The 17,609-nt window shown below is 37.7% G+C and overlaps 1 protein-coding gene across 1 annotated transcript in view; it reads right to left on the bottom strand.

The window, feature by feature from the left end:
- Nucleotides 1-1,787: 1,787 nt before the first annotated feature.
- nt5c1aa (5'-nucleotidase, cytosolic IAa) overlaps nucleotides 1,788-17,609 on the bottom strand; it is a 28,068-nt gene continuing 12,246 nt past the window's right edge. The window contains 3 exon segments of the mRNA XM_042507242.1: nucleotides 1,788-3,829; nucleotides 5,543-5,727; nucleotides 11,686-11,808. Coding sequence (XP_042363176.1) covers nucleotides 3,473-3,829; nucleotides 5,543-5,727; nucleotides 11,686-11,808 — 665 coding nt within the window. The 3' untranslated portion in view covers nucleotides 1,788-3,472.

The raw sequence follows: 17,609 nt of genomic DNA, 5'->3' as shown, positions 1-17,609 counted from the left end.
TCGTTTTGATGAATCATTCTGCATTGTTATTAATAACAGTAATTAACTGTTAATAACAGTAAACGGAATGCGCCACAGGTGCGCCATGAGAGCCTGACCACGAGCCCGACGTACTTCAGGGCGCACCTGACTATGCTCTGGCTACGTTGCTAAGTTCACGATAGTAGATGATGTCTTCCTATGCGCACAGAAAATGAGGTGGGGCAAAAAGTTTAATTGTACCTCTTGTTTCGGTGGCCATGCGTCAGAGGAACCATGCGCAGTTAAAAAAAAAAAAAAAAGCAATTAAAAACAGAGATAAGAAAAATTGCCTGAAAATTTGCAAGAAAAGAGAAATACAAACAACATAGTTTTCATAAACAGAAAAATACTTTATTGGACCTTTTTCCCAAAATATTTTTTCCCATAATATTCTGTCTGTTTTAAAGGTTCATATGCTTGTGAAAGTCATCTGATTGTAGCAAGAAAACAGGTGTGACTTTTTAGGATTAAAAACGATAGATCAGGAGAACAATGCACAGTGTTGTGCGTTGAAAATTAATGTATACTGAAATGTTACAATTGGGGGGAACTGTCATGTGTTCCATCTTTGTACACAGTCTTTATGTCAGACCTGGAAAATATCGCCCTCTACTGGATTTATACGTTTATGAACTGCAATATATGTGATTTTCTGTGCTATGATTACTTCTATGAAATAACATGATGATCTTATTATGCCTAGTCGCACTTCTGAGATTATTTAGGTGAAAGTAACGCAAAAGTAGTGTAATGCTTTACTCTACACAGAGAGTCATATAACTCATTACTTTCAAATGAAGATAACTTTTAAATTGTAATAATATTACATTTTAAAAGTAACTTGTGCAACAGTGTTGCTGGTGTGGCTTCAGAGAAATTAAAGGCAGCAGCTGAAATTTATGGCTGTCTGTATGTTTTTTGTCCCAACAGATTAAAGACAGACAATTTCTTCCTTATTACAAAATACATTTCCCAACACGTTCTCATCCCAACTCGTCACATGTTACTGCTCCATCAGTGACCTTCTGCATCTGCATTTTAAATATCTCTCCAGGATGCCGTTACGGTGACGTCAACAAATGCACTTGCTGGGATGACATCATGGTGGGATGACGCAGCCTGTTACCAGGTTGCAACAAATGCAACAGCACATGGTCATATGAGTGTGCTCGTACACCTTATATTATGTTGTCACCGGCAGCATTATTACCTTTTGCTGTCCTTCAGTGTTTATTTGCGTGCAACTTTTTTTTTTATCATTTAAAAGTTTTATTGATTTTCTTTGGACGCATGTTCACGGGATGCTGCCCATGCACATTGCATGTGGCCATGCCCAGCCCTGTCCAGTGGTATATAAAAACAATGCTGCCGGTTCTGTCCGAGTGTGTTCTCTTCTGACACCTTCCAGTCGTGTTCCAGTTGGACGCGGAGGGTGGCTCACGCTCTCACACCAAAAGCATTGGAATATTTGAAGAGTTAGGAGTGTGAATGGGCTGCATTTACCTGTAAAATGCTGAGAAGATAAACTTTAGCATGCTAATGGTACATTGTACAGCTACATGTTAAAGGAATTCTGTCATTAGTTTGGCAAAGTCAGGGGATCACCATCAAATTAATTTGTTTTCATTCTCTACAAACCATAAATGTCTAAACTGATTTTACGGCAGTCTATCCAACAGCTGTCGAGATCTTTAATTAATACTGACCCGACCACACTGCCAGTTTGGCTAAAATAGTGTCTTCTTTGAAAATAAGGCACCAACCGAAAATTATGGCTTTCTATATTTGTTTTAGACTAATACATTACAGTACATAATATTGCTATCTTCTGTCATATACAACACATTTTGTAACGTTGCAAACAAACAATTGTACATTCTTGTGAAGTCAAACTCTGTGAAATGATTGACACATACACTTTGAATTATGATGCTTGCGCTACATGACATCACTATAATATTCTTTATAATATCTCTGCATTGTGCTTATGGCTCATTTTCTTGCCAACATACAGTGTAGTCTCTGTGCTTTACTGAAGTAAATGTCAATGAGGCCATTCATTCGGGATCCTCAAGCATTCTCTGAAGAGGTGTCTTCATTATGAAGACAAGTAGTGGTGAGAGAACTAGCAGGTCACCATGACAATCAAGCATCTTTACATTTCCCATATAAAGCCAGATTGAACAAAACACATCAGTGCTGAGAAGATTAAATATTTGAAAAATAAACCTGACACTTTATTTCAGGTTCCAGACTTTTATCCCATATTGTACTCATAATGTGATTAGCCTGGTAAGACCGTCCCAGTGACATGACCGCAACATTCTTTTTCGCTCTTTGTATCAATCTGGACTCGCTGCAACCCCAAACACTTTTCAGAAATTAAAATCCAGAAATTAAATACTGCTGCTTTGACAGTGCTTTCGGTATACAGTCCCAATGCCAAAAGGCACCTTTTGCATCTTTATGATACGCCCCTTAACGGTATCAGTTAAGAAGGCAGCCGGACAGAACTGATCACTTTGTTATACCTGTCAACTGAGAACATGGCCTGATTGAACCTGTCATGTGTCCATGATATACCACATAATAGAATCAGGTTGAAGGGCTGGTGGTAACCACATAACATAAGGAGTGCAAGAGTGCCTGTAGGGTGGGTGGGAGGGTTGATTAATGGGTCCAACAAACCTTGGACTTTCAAGTGAGAGTCTGCTGTTTGCTTCCTGTCAGAATGTGATTTTTTTTTCAACACTTTAAACATGTGCCTCCTTGCACTACTCTTAACCATCCGTGCCAGCATATGTGTTTGTTGACGTCCCAGCATTGGCTGCTATGTGCTTGTGTTGTCTAAACATAGCGATATATGGTGGGATGATGCGGCATATGGCTATGTTTAGACAACCCCAGCACATCACACCCAAGCATTTGTTGACAATAATGGTAGCGCCTTTCGGAAACACAAAGAGCAGAGGCAGAATGATACCTAAAACAAAATATGAAGACACAGAAGTCCATTGCAACGCAGCAACACGTGATGACTTTGAACGAGATCTTGTTATTACTGGAGGCTAGTTCTAACATTGGGATTGGCTGAACGAGTTTGTCTGTTAAGGCGAGTTCTCCCGCCCGCTGAAAGTGTTTTGGGTGGCAGCTATTCCAGACTGACACAGAGAGAGAAACCGTAAGTTGCGCTAATGTCACCAGGATGGTTTCACCAGACTGCAATGTGATGTCATTAAGATGAGACTGTTTATATAGTGATAAAACAGTCTTACAATACCATGCTACATTATGGAAATGATGCATTCCCATGACAATTCAGTATAAGGTCATCCTCCCAAGCACTCTGTAACCTCTCCGCTTCACTTTGCTCTTCCAGAAGATGTTTCCTCATCCCATCATCCTCTTGTTCTGTTTCTGACTGTGCCACTGACATCTCAAGTCCTGCTTTCTACTTCCCTGCACTTGTGTTCTGTTTGGCCTTATGTTTCTGTGCGATGCCGTAAGGCACATGGGCAGCAATGGTGCCCATCTCAGCTGCTCCCTCCACGTGAAACATCTGATCATCAAAATAGATGTGAGGCCTGATCTTCTCCAGCATGGGGCCTTTTGCTGCCCCTGCAAGGAACAAGGCCTCGTCAATCTCCAAGCCCCAGGCCCTGAGCGTCTTCAGCGCCCGGATCCCCGAGCTGGCTGCGCTACGAGCTGTGACCAAGTATGTTCGGATCGGACAATCCAGGCGCTGGCCCTTAGCATAAAACTTTTTCTGGAGCTTCCCCAGTGCCTCCAGGAAGCCTTTCAGGGGACCCTGCCACAGAGGAGGAGAGAGATGATGATCATTATGTTCTCTCAAGTTTCAATAGCCCTTTTTACACAGAGATGACACAAAGTCCCTTCTTTATGGCACCTCCAGTGTGCGATTTCAGCATGCCGGCATCACGTAAGTAAATAAGAAACACAAAAGCATATGTTTGAACGTAGAAAATAATGCATTTTTTGTGGTTTTTACATGTACAAACAGTGGCGTTTTGTAAAGAAATTGGCATGAAAGGGTTACATATTTTGTAATAATGATTTGAACTTAAGTTAGATAAACTCCAATAAAATGGAAAACAACATTAACTTGTATTATTTTTATAGTAGTTTAGTAAGAGGACATTTTTGTCCTGGGATGAGAGAAACTTTTTTTTTTTAAACCCAAAAAGCAAAAAAAAAAAAAAAAAAAAAAAAAAAGCACCAAAATAAACATTTTTATCCCAGAATCTGATAATCCAGCCCCTCCCAAAAATGATTTATTCTCTGTGTTTTTGTCATTAAAAAAATAGCGTTTTGGAAAGAACTTGGTGTTTAAAGGGTTAAAACATTCTGAAAATTAATATTTTATATTTGTGATTAAGAAGTTGTAAAAGTATTGAGGAAAAAAGGAAAATAATACCATGAGATAGTGTTTTTAAGGCAGTTTTAAGAAGAGGACATTTTTTGTCTGTAGGAGGCAGTCTTGAGCTAATGTTAGTAGGGAACTAGAGGGTTAAATCTTAAGTGGTGGGTTCCATTTCATGATCGCTGTGTAAAAGGGGCTAGTGTCTTGTTTTTGTAACTTTTACACCTTGCATCATAAATTGGTTTGTTATGACGCATCTTTACGTTCATGCAGCACAAGCAAAATTTTTATTAAATTTGCATCAATTTAGTGCAACTTTATTTTTCAAACCTGCACAGCTCAAAGCTAATTCTGGTAAAGGCTGGTTGTCTAACAGAATGATGCCCCACATGACTGCATGAAACATTCATCATGTAATTTTGCATAATTTATTCATAGAATAATCAGTTAATGTAATGTGTTTTATATCAAGAACATGTGCATAATCATTCACACTTGATTGAGCTTGTATGAAAATGGTAATGTAAGGCTACACAGAAGAACAGAATTTAAAGCTTTATTTTAATCAACAGAAACCTGGACCGACATCAGATAACTTTTACAAGAATTTAAACTTCTAAACCCTGAGCAAATTGGTAATTTATTTATTTATTTAAAAAAAAAAAAACATGGGGAAAAAAAAAGAGGCAGTGAGCAACCCAGTGAGACATGTTTCACAAATTGCAAGAAATTTGTAGATTTATTTGAAAAAAATAAGAAATAAAAAAAGAAAGCTAGGGAAAATTATTAATCATGGCAATTATAATTACCATGGTTGGATATTTTAAATTATGTTACAGAAAATATTATGAGCACTTTTTCTAATTCATTTCTTTTTTTTTCTTCTGCTAATTTTCAGCTAATTTTCTTGTTCCTTTTTATTACTAATTTATTTAAGTAATAATTTATCTATCTCATTGCCTTCTATGTCTATGATGCTCAGGTTTCACAGGGTTAAATTTCTGCACAAATGATGTTAAAAAAATAAAAAGGAATCCTTGCCCAGTGAAATGCAATCACTACCATACCACTCTATAATGAATTTCATGGTTACAGCAAATTGCTGTTCAAGAGAGCAGACCTCCAGTGAAAACTACCTACATGATCCAACAGCGTGTCCTCGTTGTCCTTCTCGTGTTCGAAGAACTTGTCCAGCCCGTGGGCCTTAAAGATGCGCTCAGATTCATCCGAGAAGAGGACGGCGTCACCGTCAAACGCTACCCTCAGCTGGGACTCCGACACCTCCGTCAGCTTCTCTGGCATGAACATGGTGGCTGCTGCGATGCCTGGACACAAATACACACACACACACACACACACACACACACACACCAAGAAGAAATTGATTCCTTGAAACCAGAGGTGGTGTACATGACCCCGCTTTATTTCTCTTGCCATCACAATTAGTCCCTGCACAGGGGCGTGTGTAGGAAATGACCTGAGGTGGCATTGGCCTCCCGTGCCACCCTGTTATGATTGGTTTTGTGCCCGGTCATTTTGAACTGTTTGACATGTAAACTCAATTTCCATTTAAAAGTGCAACTAGTCTTAAACCAGAGACGCAGTAATGTGCCAGAGTTGTGTCTTGCCTGACTAATTTTAAATAAAATCCAAATTGATACAACTGTTAAAAAGTTTGTTCACACAGGCTTGTTTATTTAACACTTGAACCGCCAACATTCCAGTAACCCCCGAGAACATTTTTTTTTCTTTCTTTCTTCGTATTCTATTGTCTATTGTCCTACCTGCCAAGGAGCTACAGATGTAAATTGTCAGTCCTGGTAACTCTGGCGTATTTACATTTTCATTTTATACTGAAGTTCATTAATATGCTGTCCTTTTTAAATAAAAAATAGATTAAATTAGATTAAATGAAATTAGGTTAAATACAACTAAATTAAATAAAATAATACAATCAGATTAAGTTAAATTCTATTAAATAACTATAGACAAACATTGACTTTTGCCCGCTGTGTTTATCCATTTTTGACATCAGGTCGGCTACTCATGTTATAAAATTTCTCTAACTTGCTGCATTGTTCGTCCGACAGGAGAGGCTGCTCATGTGAACTTTCCTAACGGGAAAGTAATCGTTCCGATTTTTCTGACGTCACATGAACGCAGCATTCATGCCACCCCTGCATAAATCGGTTGGGCCACCCCCCTTAAAAAAGTCTTGACACGCCGCTGTCCCCGCCCTGTTGTTCATTCCATAGAGAACACCCACAATCCTTAAATTAGCCAATGACAACCCCAAACGAGTCACACAGGTGAAATCGACCTGCAGAAAATCTGCTGGTGTTGTTGAAGTCCGCGTGAGTTGGTCAGTGAAGGAGAAACGCCCGCGTATCCTCGGTATCAGAGCGCGCGTAAAATGTCCGCGGAACTGTTGTGCGCTCGTAGGAAAGAAGCCACAAGATTATTCAGTCATTCCTGGATTATGGATGTGTATTTCCTGTCGGAGTTTTTCCAGGAGTTACAGCTGGGAAAGAGTTAAAACTGACGCTACAAACAGGACAGATGAACTGACCAAGTGACTGATCGGCGGCACTGTGAGTACCAGGTGTTTGTAATGTGACCGATTCTCTGTCAGCGCAATTTAGAATTTAATGATTTCCTGGTTTGTTTTGTGGGTTTCGCGGCAAAACGCGGAGCGGGTTTTTTGAGTTGTATTTTCTGTTGGTGATTGAAACTGGATTGGGGTCAGTGTATTGTTTGGTCTTTGGGGTTTCCTTTCAGGACCAGAAGACAAACAAAAAACAGAAGTTGTCCAAAAAAAAAAGGAAGAAAATCCTATTTTAGTTTTCTGGATCAGAAACATTTTTTTTTCTTTCTCCTAAAAATATATATATATATATATATATATATATATATATATATATATATATATATATGTATCATGATGATGATGAAAAAAGATTTCTTGAAAGATGTCTTTAAAAAAATAAGAATCACAGTATAGCACCAAAACCATTACAGGGCTAATTATAACCAATTAACAATTATTAACTCTTTACTTCTCTCACCAACAACTTTGACACTCATGCACTGAACAGTATTTTTATTTTGTTTGTTTGTTTGTTTGTTTTTAACTCAGGAAAACTTCCAAAAAATAAAAATAAAATACCTTTATTTGCTTTTTTCCCAGTTTTTTGTTTTCTTGGTATATTGCATTTCTTTGATGGTAGAAAAAGATTAGTAAGAGGCATTTATTATTGGTATATTTCATTTTGACTGCATTTTCATTTTTATACTTTTCCAGATCGTTTTGTTTGCTGCTTGAATACATGTTTGGAACTGAACTGAGCTGAGCTGTGGTCTATTTGTTTTTTGAAGAGCTGGTTTTTGGTGATATATGTTTAAATATCTGATGTGTTCTTTATTGTTTTGCAGTCTGTGGTTTGACAGAACTATTTTCTAACTATTAACTAGATTTCTATGTTATCGCTGTTTGTTAGACGTGACTGACTGGCAGCCCACTGTATTTAAGTAACATAAAAGAGACACCAAACCTTCACGCATCACTGCATCGTTCTCTGTCGCTTTCTATCTGTCCTTCACATGACTTGACTTTACTGGACTTTTTAACTATCCTTCTTCACTTTAAATGAAACTGTTATGTCACTTCACTTTATATAAACCCAATAGATCCTTAAATACTTCAACTATCAGCAAATTACAACTTGTGGAGAACACTGCTACAAGGATTTTAACCAAAACTAGAAAATGTGATAATTACCTATGTTTTTATTCCCAAAAAAAACAAAAACAGCTTTGGTCTCTGTAGCTAATTTTCCTGTTCATAGAAACTGTACAAGAGGTGAATTTTTATATAACCTTTGAAACGTCATCAGTGCTTATAGTTATGCATAAGGTGAGTGCTGTCTGTTGAGTATGGACGTAGCTGAAACTATTTCAGTGTGTTTTCAGTTCATGGAATTGAATATCAGTGTTTTGATCGCTGAAAAGAATCTTTTTGTGGCATGTGTTTGTACTAAAAGGCAATAACTGTACATTTTGTTTTAGTGGTATTGTTATGAGGAAGACACATTAACATTAGTAATACACAGTTAACTCTAGTATTACACTATGCTAACTCTAGCTGGAATTAGGGTTTTCTCCTCCCTCAAATATGGTCACCTCTGGCTCAAAAAACAAAATTAATATGGCGACAGCAAAAGTGCCAAAATCGAGGCCTCAAAACAGGAGTCCACAACCCAAAAGAGAAAACCCAGCTCATGTTTTTCTTTCTTTCTTAATTTCCTGCTAAAAATAGAACAAATCATCAAAGTTTTTACCGTTGTTGTTACAGCTGCGGTGCTGTTAATGCTACTCAGAGCAGATCCTGGCCTTCAGCTTACAGAAAGCATTATGTAATTGTCTTCATCACTAATTAAGACCCTTCAAGTAAAATGTCAAGGACGCTTCCTTTGATTTTTTTTTGTGTGTGTGTGTGTGTGTGTGTGTGTGTGTGGGGGGGGGGGGGGGGGGGTGCGCCCTCACAGTCACTGCATTAGTGACATGAAGCGTGTAAGTCACATGGTGTCACCTTGAGAGGCGTGTGGTTACGCTGTGATCGATCAGCACTCAAGTTAATTTCCCTCAGCCCTCGAACTGTGACACAGTAGAGACAATATGGTGTTTCCTGGTTCACGTTACCAGAAAGTCAAAAATATCTTTTGTGTTAAGGAGCTTATACACATTTTTAGATTTTAATTCATTTGAAACTGGTTTCATTCTTCATTCTGGTTAGGCTTTGCGGGATTTTCCGTTTGGTTTCTCTTTGGGTTTGACCTCTTCCTCTCTGGCAGCAGTAACAATGCAGCGTGAAATGCGCTCCGGAACACATTTGAACCTTCAGAGGCACTTGTCACCTCAAGTCCCGTAAATTTCACATCAGTGTACTGTGTTTGCTGCTCCCTGTCAGCAGCATATTAACATCTGGTATTTCTTTGGCAGAGAGCAGCCCATGCTTTCAAATATTAAAATATATATCCACAGCCAGCAGCCTGCTGGTATTGCCTGATATGCTGTGACATGCAGGAAGCCACCACAGAGAGGGAAAATCATCAACATGCTGGTTTATGATAATGTGACTGCAGCGTCAGACGAGATGTCAGTCAATGCTACTCAAAATGCAAACGGGACATAAAAACTTAAGAATGTTAGCTTGCAGCTTGCTGTTAACATGCTGTGTGTGTAAAAATGTAACAGCTTCATTAGGGATCATTTGGGGAATATTGTGCGCTTTTCATTCTTCATTTTTTGCTCATTTTGGCTGTGTTCATGCATATTGCATAAACTTTAGCAAGATTGTGTATTTTTGTTTAATCTTGGAATTTCCAGCTCAGCTCCTACAATAAGTCTAAAATACACTCAGTAAACAAATTTGTCACATTCATACAAATTTTTTTTTATCTCACAGCCACCAAAGCATAAAAATCATGCATTGAAATTTGTAATTTTTATTATTTTCTACCTGATGATTTGTACCATATTTGGTGTAATTCACCAAAAAAAACCCATAATGGCATCATGACAAAAACTTTCCATTTCAAAGGTTAAAATGGTGAAAATTTATGAATATTTGAAATTTATAAGTAGGATTGATGTAGCATGATGTAAAATAACTCAATTAAAGTAAAAAATCATATTAATGTATAATATTTCTTGTAGCCTGATTTTTAAAAAGCATTTTGTGCGCTGAGTGACATGAGTGTGAGTATTTGACACTGCACAAAAAGAGTAAATTAAAAATACAAAAAGTTGCTGCTAATCATTGACATATTCTAGGCTGTGATAGGGAAAAAAATCAACTTAGCATGTAGTATATTGAAAGTAATTCATTTTTATGTTTTTTTTTTCATCTAAAAACATAGTGACATCATGACAAATTTAAAGGGTTACAATTGAAAATTTGATATTCATGATAAAGACTGATGTTGGTTAAAAATGAACTCAATGAAGGTAGGAAATAATGAGAATTTATCATTTTTAAAGCTTGATTTTGAAAAGCACTTTTGTGCGCAGAGTGATACAAGTATGTGTACTATTAAAGCGAGCCCTATTGAAGGCAGTTTTTGAGTGATTTCTCCATTTTCTTCTAAATGTACTTTGCAATTATTGCACTTCTAATAATAATAAAACTAGATATGCATGATGGATTGCTTATCTGGAGCAGGTTTAAAGTCTGAGTGCCTGGAAGGTAGGAAAGACATTTAAATTACAACATTACTGCAGCTTTAAAAAAAAAAAAAAAAAAGCTCAGCTCTAATGTAATGTCAGCTGTTATTGCTCTTTATGCCGAGATAAACCAACCAACTGCTGACTGGAGCCTTGTCTTTAACAAAGAGGTATCAGTGGTACCCACTTTACTCTGAGAAATCACATAAAAAATTCTTTAAGCATTTTTCCTGTTAAATAATCCTCATAGAGGTTGTTTTCTGAATATGAATAGAATTAACTTAAAAAAAATGCAACTATATGTTTTTTTCAACCTAATCGCCAGAATAAGTGTTGGCATTGTACACTATTGCAAACTATGGATATGAGACATTTTTATATGGACACTTTGTGTTTCAGCAAAGCTGTGGTTAACGTGTGGTTATGTTTTTTCTGTTTTCTGCTTGCGTTTTTTAGGGCTATTATTAAGGGCTATCATGCCTTTTTTTATGGGGGTGGTGGGGATGAGACACAGCAAAGGGTCACAGGTCAGATTTTAACAAAACACATGTCAAACAGATATGTTTGACATGTTTCACACATGTTTTTGTTTATGAGCCATAAAAAGCTTTTTTATTTGATATTTGATATTTTTTATTTTATTTTATTTTATATCCTATCTTATCTAACCACAGTATTTTTGAAATGTAAAGTTTGAATGATCTGCTAAATAATAACGCACAAATATCTAAGGTTTGCAGAAATGTAAAATGCCAGCATTTTTTTCTTATGAGAGCTGATGTAAAGAACTTTTTTTTACTCCAAAGTTGACTATTTGGAGCTTCTTTAAGTGTAATTTCTAAAGTATAATTAATATGTGCCCTGGATAATCATGCATGATCAAAAAAAAAGTTTTTAATATAAATTTTAGATCCTGATTATTGTCCAAAAAACACGGAAATACTTAATGAAAAAAAAAGAGAAAATGCGTTCAAACCTAAAATCCTTAACCTCCTAAAATCTCTCTTGTGTGTGTGTGTGTGGCATGTGTGTGTGTGTGTGTTGGATGTGTGTGTGCTCACCTTCAGCCAGCGCCTCCCTGACCTTGTCGGCGTCAGCAGACAGGTAGAGGTTGGTGTGCCAGGCCTTCAGGTAGCCAATAGGGCTGCTTCCTCCCGTCATACAAAACCTCTCAATGAACAAGTCTGAGGACCAGAACAACAAACACAAACAATGTTTTTAGATTTAGATTTATGTCTCAGCGTTCACTATCAACATCCAGTGCATTTTGCAGCATTTCACAGCCAAAAAAACAGAACAGAGAAATAAAATCCTCCCTGTTTCAGCGGGGAGCTGCAGCTCTGAGTTTGTCCTGGAGTCACGGAGGGTGAAGTGGAGAGTGGGTGGGAGTTAGGGACAGGGTGAGAGGATGCACAGGATAACACTTAAAAGGTGGTGAGAGTCCGGGGGGGGGGGGCGCGGGGGAGAAGAGGGGAGAGGCTGTGAGAGCGAGTGCTGCTTGGGTGTCTGGTTGCATTTTGGCTGAAGCGGGATCCTAATTCGCTGCTTATGTACTGAGCCAAAGAGCAGCGGAGAGCCGGTATGTGGAGGCCGAGAGGAGACTGATATTGGGTAATAAGATCCATGATTACAGAGCTGTACCCTCTTAAAGGGTGCAGGAGCAAAGTAATAGACTAATATCAGGATGGAGATTTGATCAAATGTAGGGCCATGATAGAGGAGAAAAGGTGGGTGACACCTGAGATGGATGGAGGAATGGTAAAAGAGAAAGTTAGCGAGGGTGGAGATTGATGTGCTGAATATAGAATGAGGTTCGGCAAGGTTAAGGCATTTATTAGAAGCTGCACTGCGCAAGAAACTTGTCTTTGATATTGCATTTCCATAAAGATGAAGGACTCGTGAGAAACATGTTTATCCCCTTGAAACATGAAATTGGTTTGATTTCTTTCAAAAACATGACAAGGAGGCAATGAAAGACTTAAAAGAATGACCAAAGAATTAGCAAGAAATCTAGTAAAAAGTTACAAGAAAATTAACCAATCAAAAACAGAAATAATAATAAAAGAAACAAAACAGGACATGACTTGAAAAGGTGCTAAAATAAAAATACAAATCACAAATTGGTGCAATTTCTTTCAGAAACATGTGAAGAAAAGGGCAATTAGCAATATAGTAAGAACTGCTTCAAAAATTGCAAAAACAAAAAAAAAAACTCTTTTAAAAAGGTAGGGGAAAATATTTTGGAGGAAAAGCCATATTTATTTTTAAGGACATATTTAAAATTATGTTACATTTACATACATCTTTTAAGCACTTTTCCTAGGTCATATCCTTGTTTTTTGTTATGATTATTATTATTTTTAATTATAAGTCATTTTCTTGTGCTTTTTACTTTCCTCGATAATATTTGGATCAGTTGTATTTTGTTGCTAATTGCCTTCTTCCAGTGTTTTTTTTTTTTTTTAAAGAAATCAAGCCTATTTGTGCATGTTTCAAAGGGTTAACTGACAGATATACTAAAGTGAAGTGTGGTCTTATATTATACACTCTATATTTGCTATATTTAGTGTTGAGCATGCTGCTTTGGTTGCAGCTATCGGTTACTGCAACAACTACAGCAAAGCTACCTTAAGCAAAATATAGCTGTTTAACTAATAATGTACCCACTGTAAATTACCTGTTCAGCTGAGTACCTCTTGGCAAGAAAAACATAGTGAACAAACTTAAACATCAATCTGATTGTGTTTGTTGCAGCAGTTGACAGTTTAGAGCAGCTAAAGAATTACATAATTTTAAACAATAATAACATTAAAACAATAATATTGACAACGATGATATTAAATGTAAAATGTGGCTTATAGGACTTATATTATTCTTCAAATTTTTAAAAAATTATATACATGACTCATATTTGAAACCTTTTTTACTCATCTCCTGCAGTACTTCAAAGTACCCCTAGGGGTACCTGTATCCCCACTTCAGAAATACTGCTGAGGTTACAGAGAGAGAGAGTTGATCAAACTGCAATGTAAAAATGCAGTTTGAACAACTTGACAAATATGTTAATATAAGAAATTTAAAAATATATATATGTAATCCAATAAAGTCACATGCCTGCATAAAACACCAGTCAATTAAGTTTGATGCAATAAGTGGCCACTTGTTCACAGGTCACGCATAAACCAAGCTTAACCCTTTGAGACCTGAGCAAAATGACTTCTTTCAAACATATGGGATAAGTGCAATTTGCGAAAAAAAGAAGGAAAGAAAAAGAAAACTGACCCCCAAAAGAAAAAGAAAAAAAAAAAAAAGTCTTAAAAATATTGTAAAAAAAGTTACCTGGAAAAAGTGCTTAAAATTCTGATAACTCATAGTTACATGGTTTTGAATTTTAATTATGGCAATTGCCTTTAAATTTAGTTTTTTTCTTTGTGTTTTTTCTCTTTTTGCCCTGGACATTTTTCTCTAGCTTTAAAAATGGATATAAAAGATGGATATGATATGACTCACAGATCGTCTGAAGGCAGATGAAGATGGAGACTAAAGAAACAGAAACTGAGTTCAAAGAACCGACCGTCCTCTGCAGATTCTCTCAACCGTTTATTTAACTTTGTAGTTGGGCCCTGGTGAGTCTGCCCCCCCCCCCCCCCCTGCACCTCGCAGCACCTCATCACTTCAAACCTCCCAAGTGTCCCCTGCCTTTAAGACGGGCGCCGGAGCGTGGGAGTCACTTGATGGAAAATATCCTAACCATTGATGTCTTTGTATCTTTTTATTTTCTCCTTGCAAAAATGTTTTCATATCATCTATCTTTGTATGAATTATTTGCTTGTTCAGATGATCTGAAACATGCTAATAGGAAGCGGGAAATCGGCGGGAGTGCAGACACACAGCTTCATTGTGCAGTTTAACACATTTCACTTGTGTGTGTCAGAGTGGGCTGTTATGCAAACTGCATGCATATATGAGGTCGTGTACTGGCTTCAAATTAGATTTCCAAAGAGAACGTTATCACATGAGATCTCAATTTGCTGCACACAGAGCTTATTACAGGACCTGCCAGTCATCTTGGCCCCCTGGGTCCTTCATGTTATACATGCCAAATAGATGGATGAAATTGCTGGCAGGCACCTATATGCTTGTCACTCACAGCCATTCGCTAACTGTATAGTCATCCCCCATCATAGGGAGGGAAGGAGGGAATCTTTATACCTCACCTTGCACCTGTTAAAAATAGCAAGTGTAAGCAGATGATGAGGGATGAGTAGTGGTGCGTTCATGTTCAAATACGAAAAGCAAAGGAGCAGGTAAATGATTTTATGCTTCTAAGCCAGGGATAGCCTTGGCTGGAGGCTTAATGTTTTCGGGATGTCTATCCATTTATCCATCCCATTCTCATGTATGCAATATGTCAAAAATACAGAGAGGGAATTTCTTCAGTTTTGGCACAAACATCAATTTTGACTCAACAATGTCCTGATTATCCTTTTAGTGGTCATGAGTCAAACGTCAAGGTCATTGAGACATTGTCTGTCTCATTATTGGGAATGTGATATCTTAAGAACCCCTTGAGGGATTGTTTTCAAATTTGGCACAAACGTTCACTTAGATTTACCGATAAACTGATCAGATTTTAGTGGTAATAAGTCAGTCACTGTGATTTTGCATCAGTCTCATCCTTGTGAATGGGATTTCCCACAAACAACAATGAACTGAATAGATTTTCGGTGGCAAAATACCAAGGTCATTGTGACACTGTCTGTCCCATTCCTTTGAATGCAATACCTTAAGTAACCCTTGAGGGCTTTTTATTCCCTCAAATTTCACTGCTAAACTGATTAGATTGTTGTTGTCAAAGGTCAAGGTCACTGTGACCTTGTGTCAGTCTCATTTTTTAATTTTATTTTTTATGACCCTGTCACCAGTGGAGGCTGATTGCTGACAAAGGAACTGCAGGAATCATGATCAGCAAACCCTCATTTCTGTGACATCAGAGACGCCATGTTTTCATACAGTTCTGTAGGAAAGGTCAGAGGTCAGGGGACTGTGTGACTGCATCAGGCCCTTCATGCTGAGAGCCACCAGAGAGATCTAACATGAGCATCTGAGAGGCGGCACGTTGCTTTGCGGGCTCTGCTCAGACCTGTTTTTATTTGAGGCCTCTCAGATTATTTTTACATCCCAAAGGACATAATCTTGAACTTTTGAGGACATGAAAACATTTGAGGAGCCGAGCAGGAAGTGGTCTGTGAGGAAGATGTCAGATATCCCTGGGAAGGATCCAGTCAGTCAGCTGTTCACACACTTTGATGTTTATCGCTCAGCTGAGTTTGTGTCATCAGTATCCTATATCGTTACACTGCCTCTTGACATTTTGTAGTCCTCTGTGTCGTGCCAGCAGCAGCCATGAGAGAGGCATTATGTTTTTAGGCTTCCCATACATACATCTGTACATATGTCCATCCCATTCTTGTGAACGCAATGTCTTAAAAACACCTTGAGGGAATTTCTTACACATTTGGCACAAACACTCAACAATTAATTTATTGGATTTTGGTGGTAATGGATTAAAGGTCAGGGTCACTGTGACCTCTTCTTTCTTGCTCTCGTAAACACAATAACTCAAGAAAAGCTTACGAGAATTTATTTCAATAAAAAATACTTGTAAGTCCAAACATCCACTTGGACTCAAGGATGAACTGATGAGATTTTGGTTGCCAAAGGTCAAGGTTACTGTGACCTTACATCTGTTGCATTCTCATGGAAGTTATATCTCAAAAATGCCTTGAGGGAGTTTCCTCAAAATTGGCACAAACGTCCACGTGGACGCAAGGATTAACTGATTAGATTTTGGTGGTCACAAATTAAAGGTCAAGGTCATTGTGACATCTATCTCATTTTTTCACGAACGTTTACTTAGATTCACCGATAAACTAATACAATTTTTGTGGTCAAAGGCCAACTCAATTTTGTTTATAAAGGCCATTACCACACATCACAATTTGCCTCAAAGGGCTTCACATATGAAACCTCTCTGTCCTCAGACCCTCACATCGACTAAGGTAAAAATCACCCTCAAAAAAACCCTATAACGAGGGGAAAAAACAGTTGAAAACCAAAAACCTTTTCCAGGACAGACATGCAGTACATGTTGTACAAAAAAATTACAGTCGATGACAAAAAATGTGAGAGAGAGAGAGAGAGAGAGAGAGGAGGAGAGAGAGAGAGAGAGAAGAGATGAGAGAGAGAGAGAGAGAGAGAGAGAGAGAGAGAGAGAGAGAGAAGAGAGAGAGAGAGAGAGAGAGAGAGAGAGAGGATAGAGAGATGAGAGAGAGATGAGAGAGAGAGAGAGAGAGAGAGAGAGAGAGAGAGAGAGCACAGCATCAATAATGGTAACAATAACATAACATGTAACAATAGCAATAAACATAGAAACTAGTCAACTGTAATTTATAATAGCATGTAATAATACATGCAAATATTGTAGTTTTTTGTAAGTGGCGATAACACTCGTGTGTGTATATTAATAGTGGAGGCATGACTAATAATATGGCAGAGGAAGCTGGCATCAAGGGGGATCACGGCATCAGTGTGACCCTCAAAACACAAAATGTTTTTGTCTCAAAATCAAGAATCCGTTCATGCAAATCATAGAATAAAATGCTGAACTGATGACTTTTCATATTCAGAAGTCAACTTCACTTTGACATCATGTCACACAAAAGCACTTTTCTGGCCAATACTTAATGTCTAAACTCAGGAACAGAAGGGACATTTGGTCACATACTGAACTGGTAACACTGATCCTGGGAAAATGCTGATTGTATAGATCCACTGTGCTGGGGAAGATGTGTGAAGCACCCATGTTTTCACAAACACGGGTGTAAACTGTAAGTGGAACTTCAGTGGCTTCACAGAAGCATCAGGTGGTAATTCCAGGTTTTTATGTTTTCTCTTCTGGATAAATTATTTACATTATTTATGC

The sequence above is a fragment of the Plectropomus leopardus genome, chromosome 18, assembly GCF_008729295.1.
Source record: "Plectropomus leopardus isolate mb chromosome 18, YSFRI_Pleo_2.0, whole genome shotgun sequence".
In the NCBI taxonomy this organism is placed as follows: domain Eukaryota; kingdom Metazoa; phylum Chordata; class Actinopteri; order Perciformes; family Serranidae; genus Plectropomus; species Plectropomus leopardus.
This window is presented reverse-complemented; position numbering and strand designations above follow the sequence as displayed.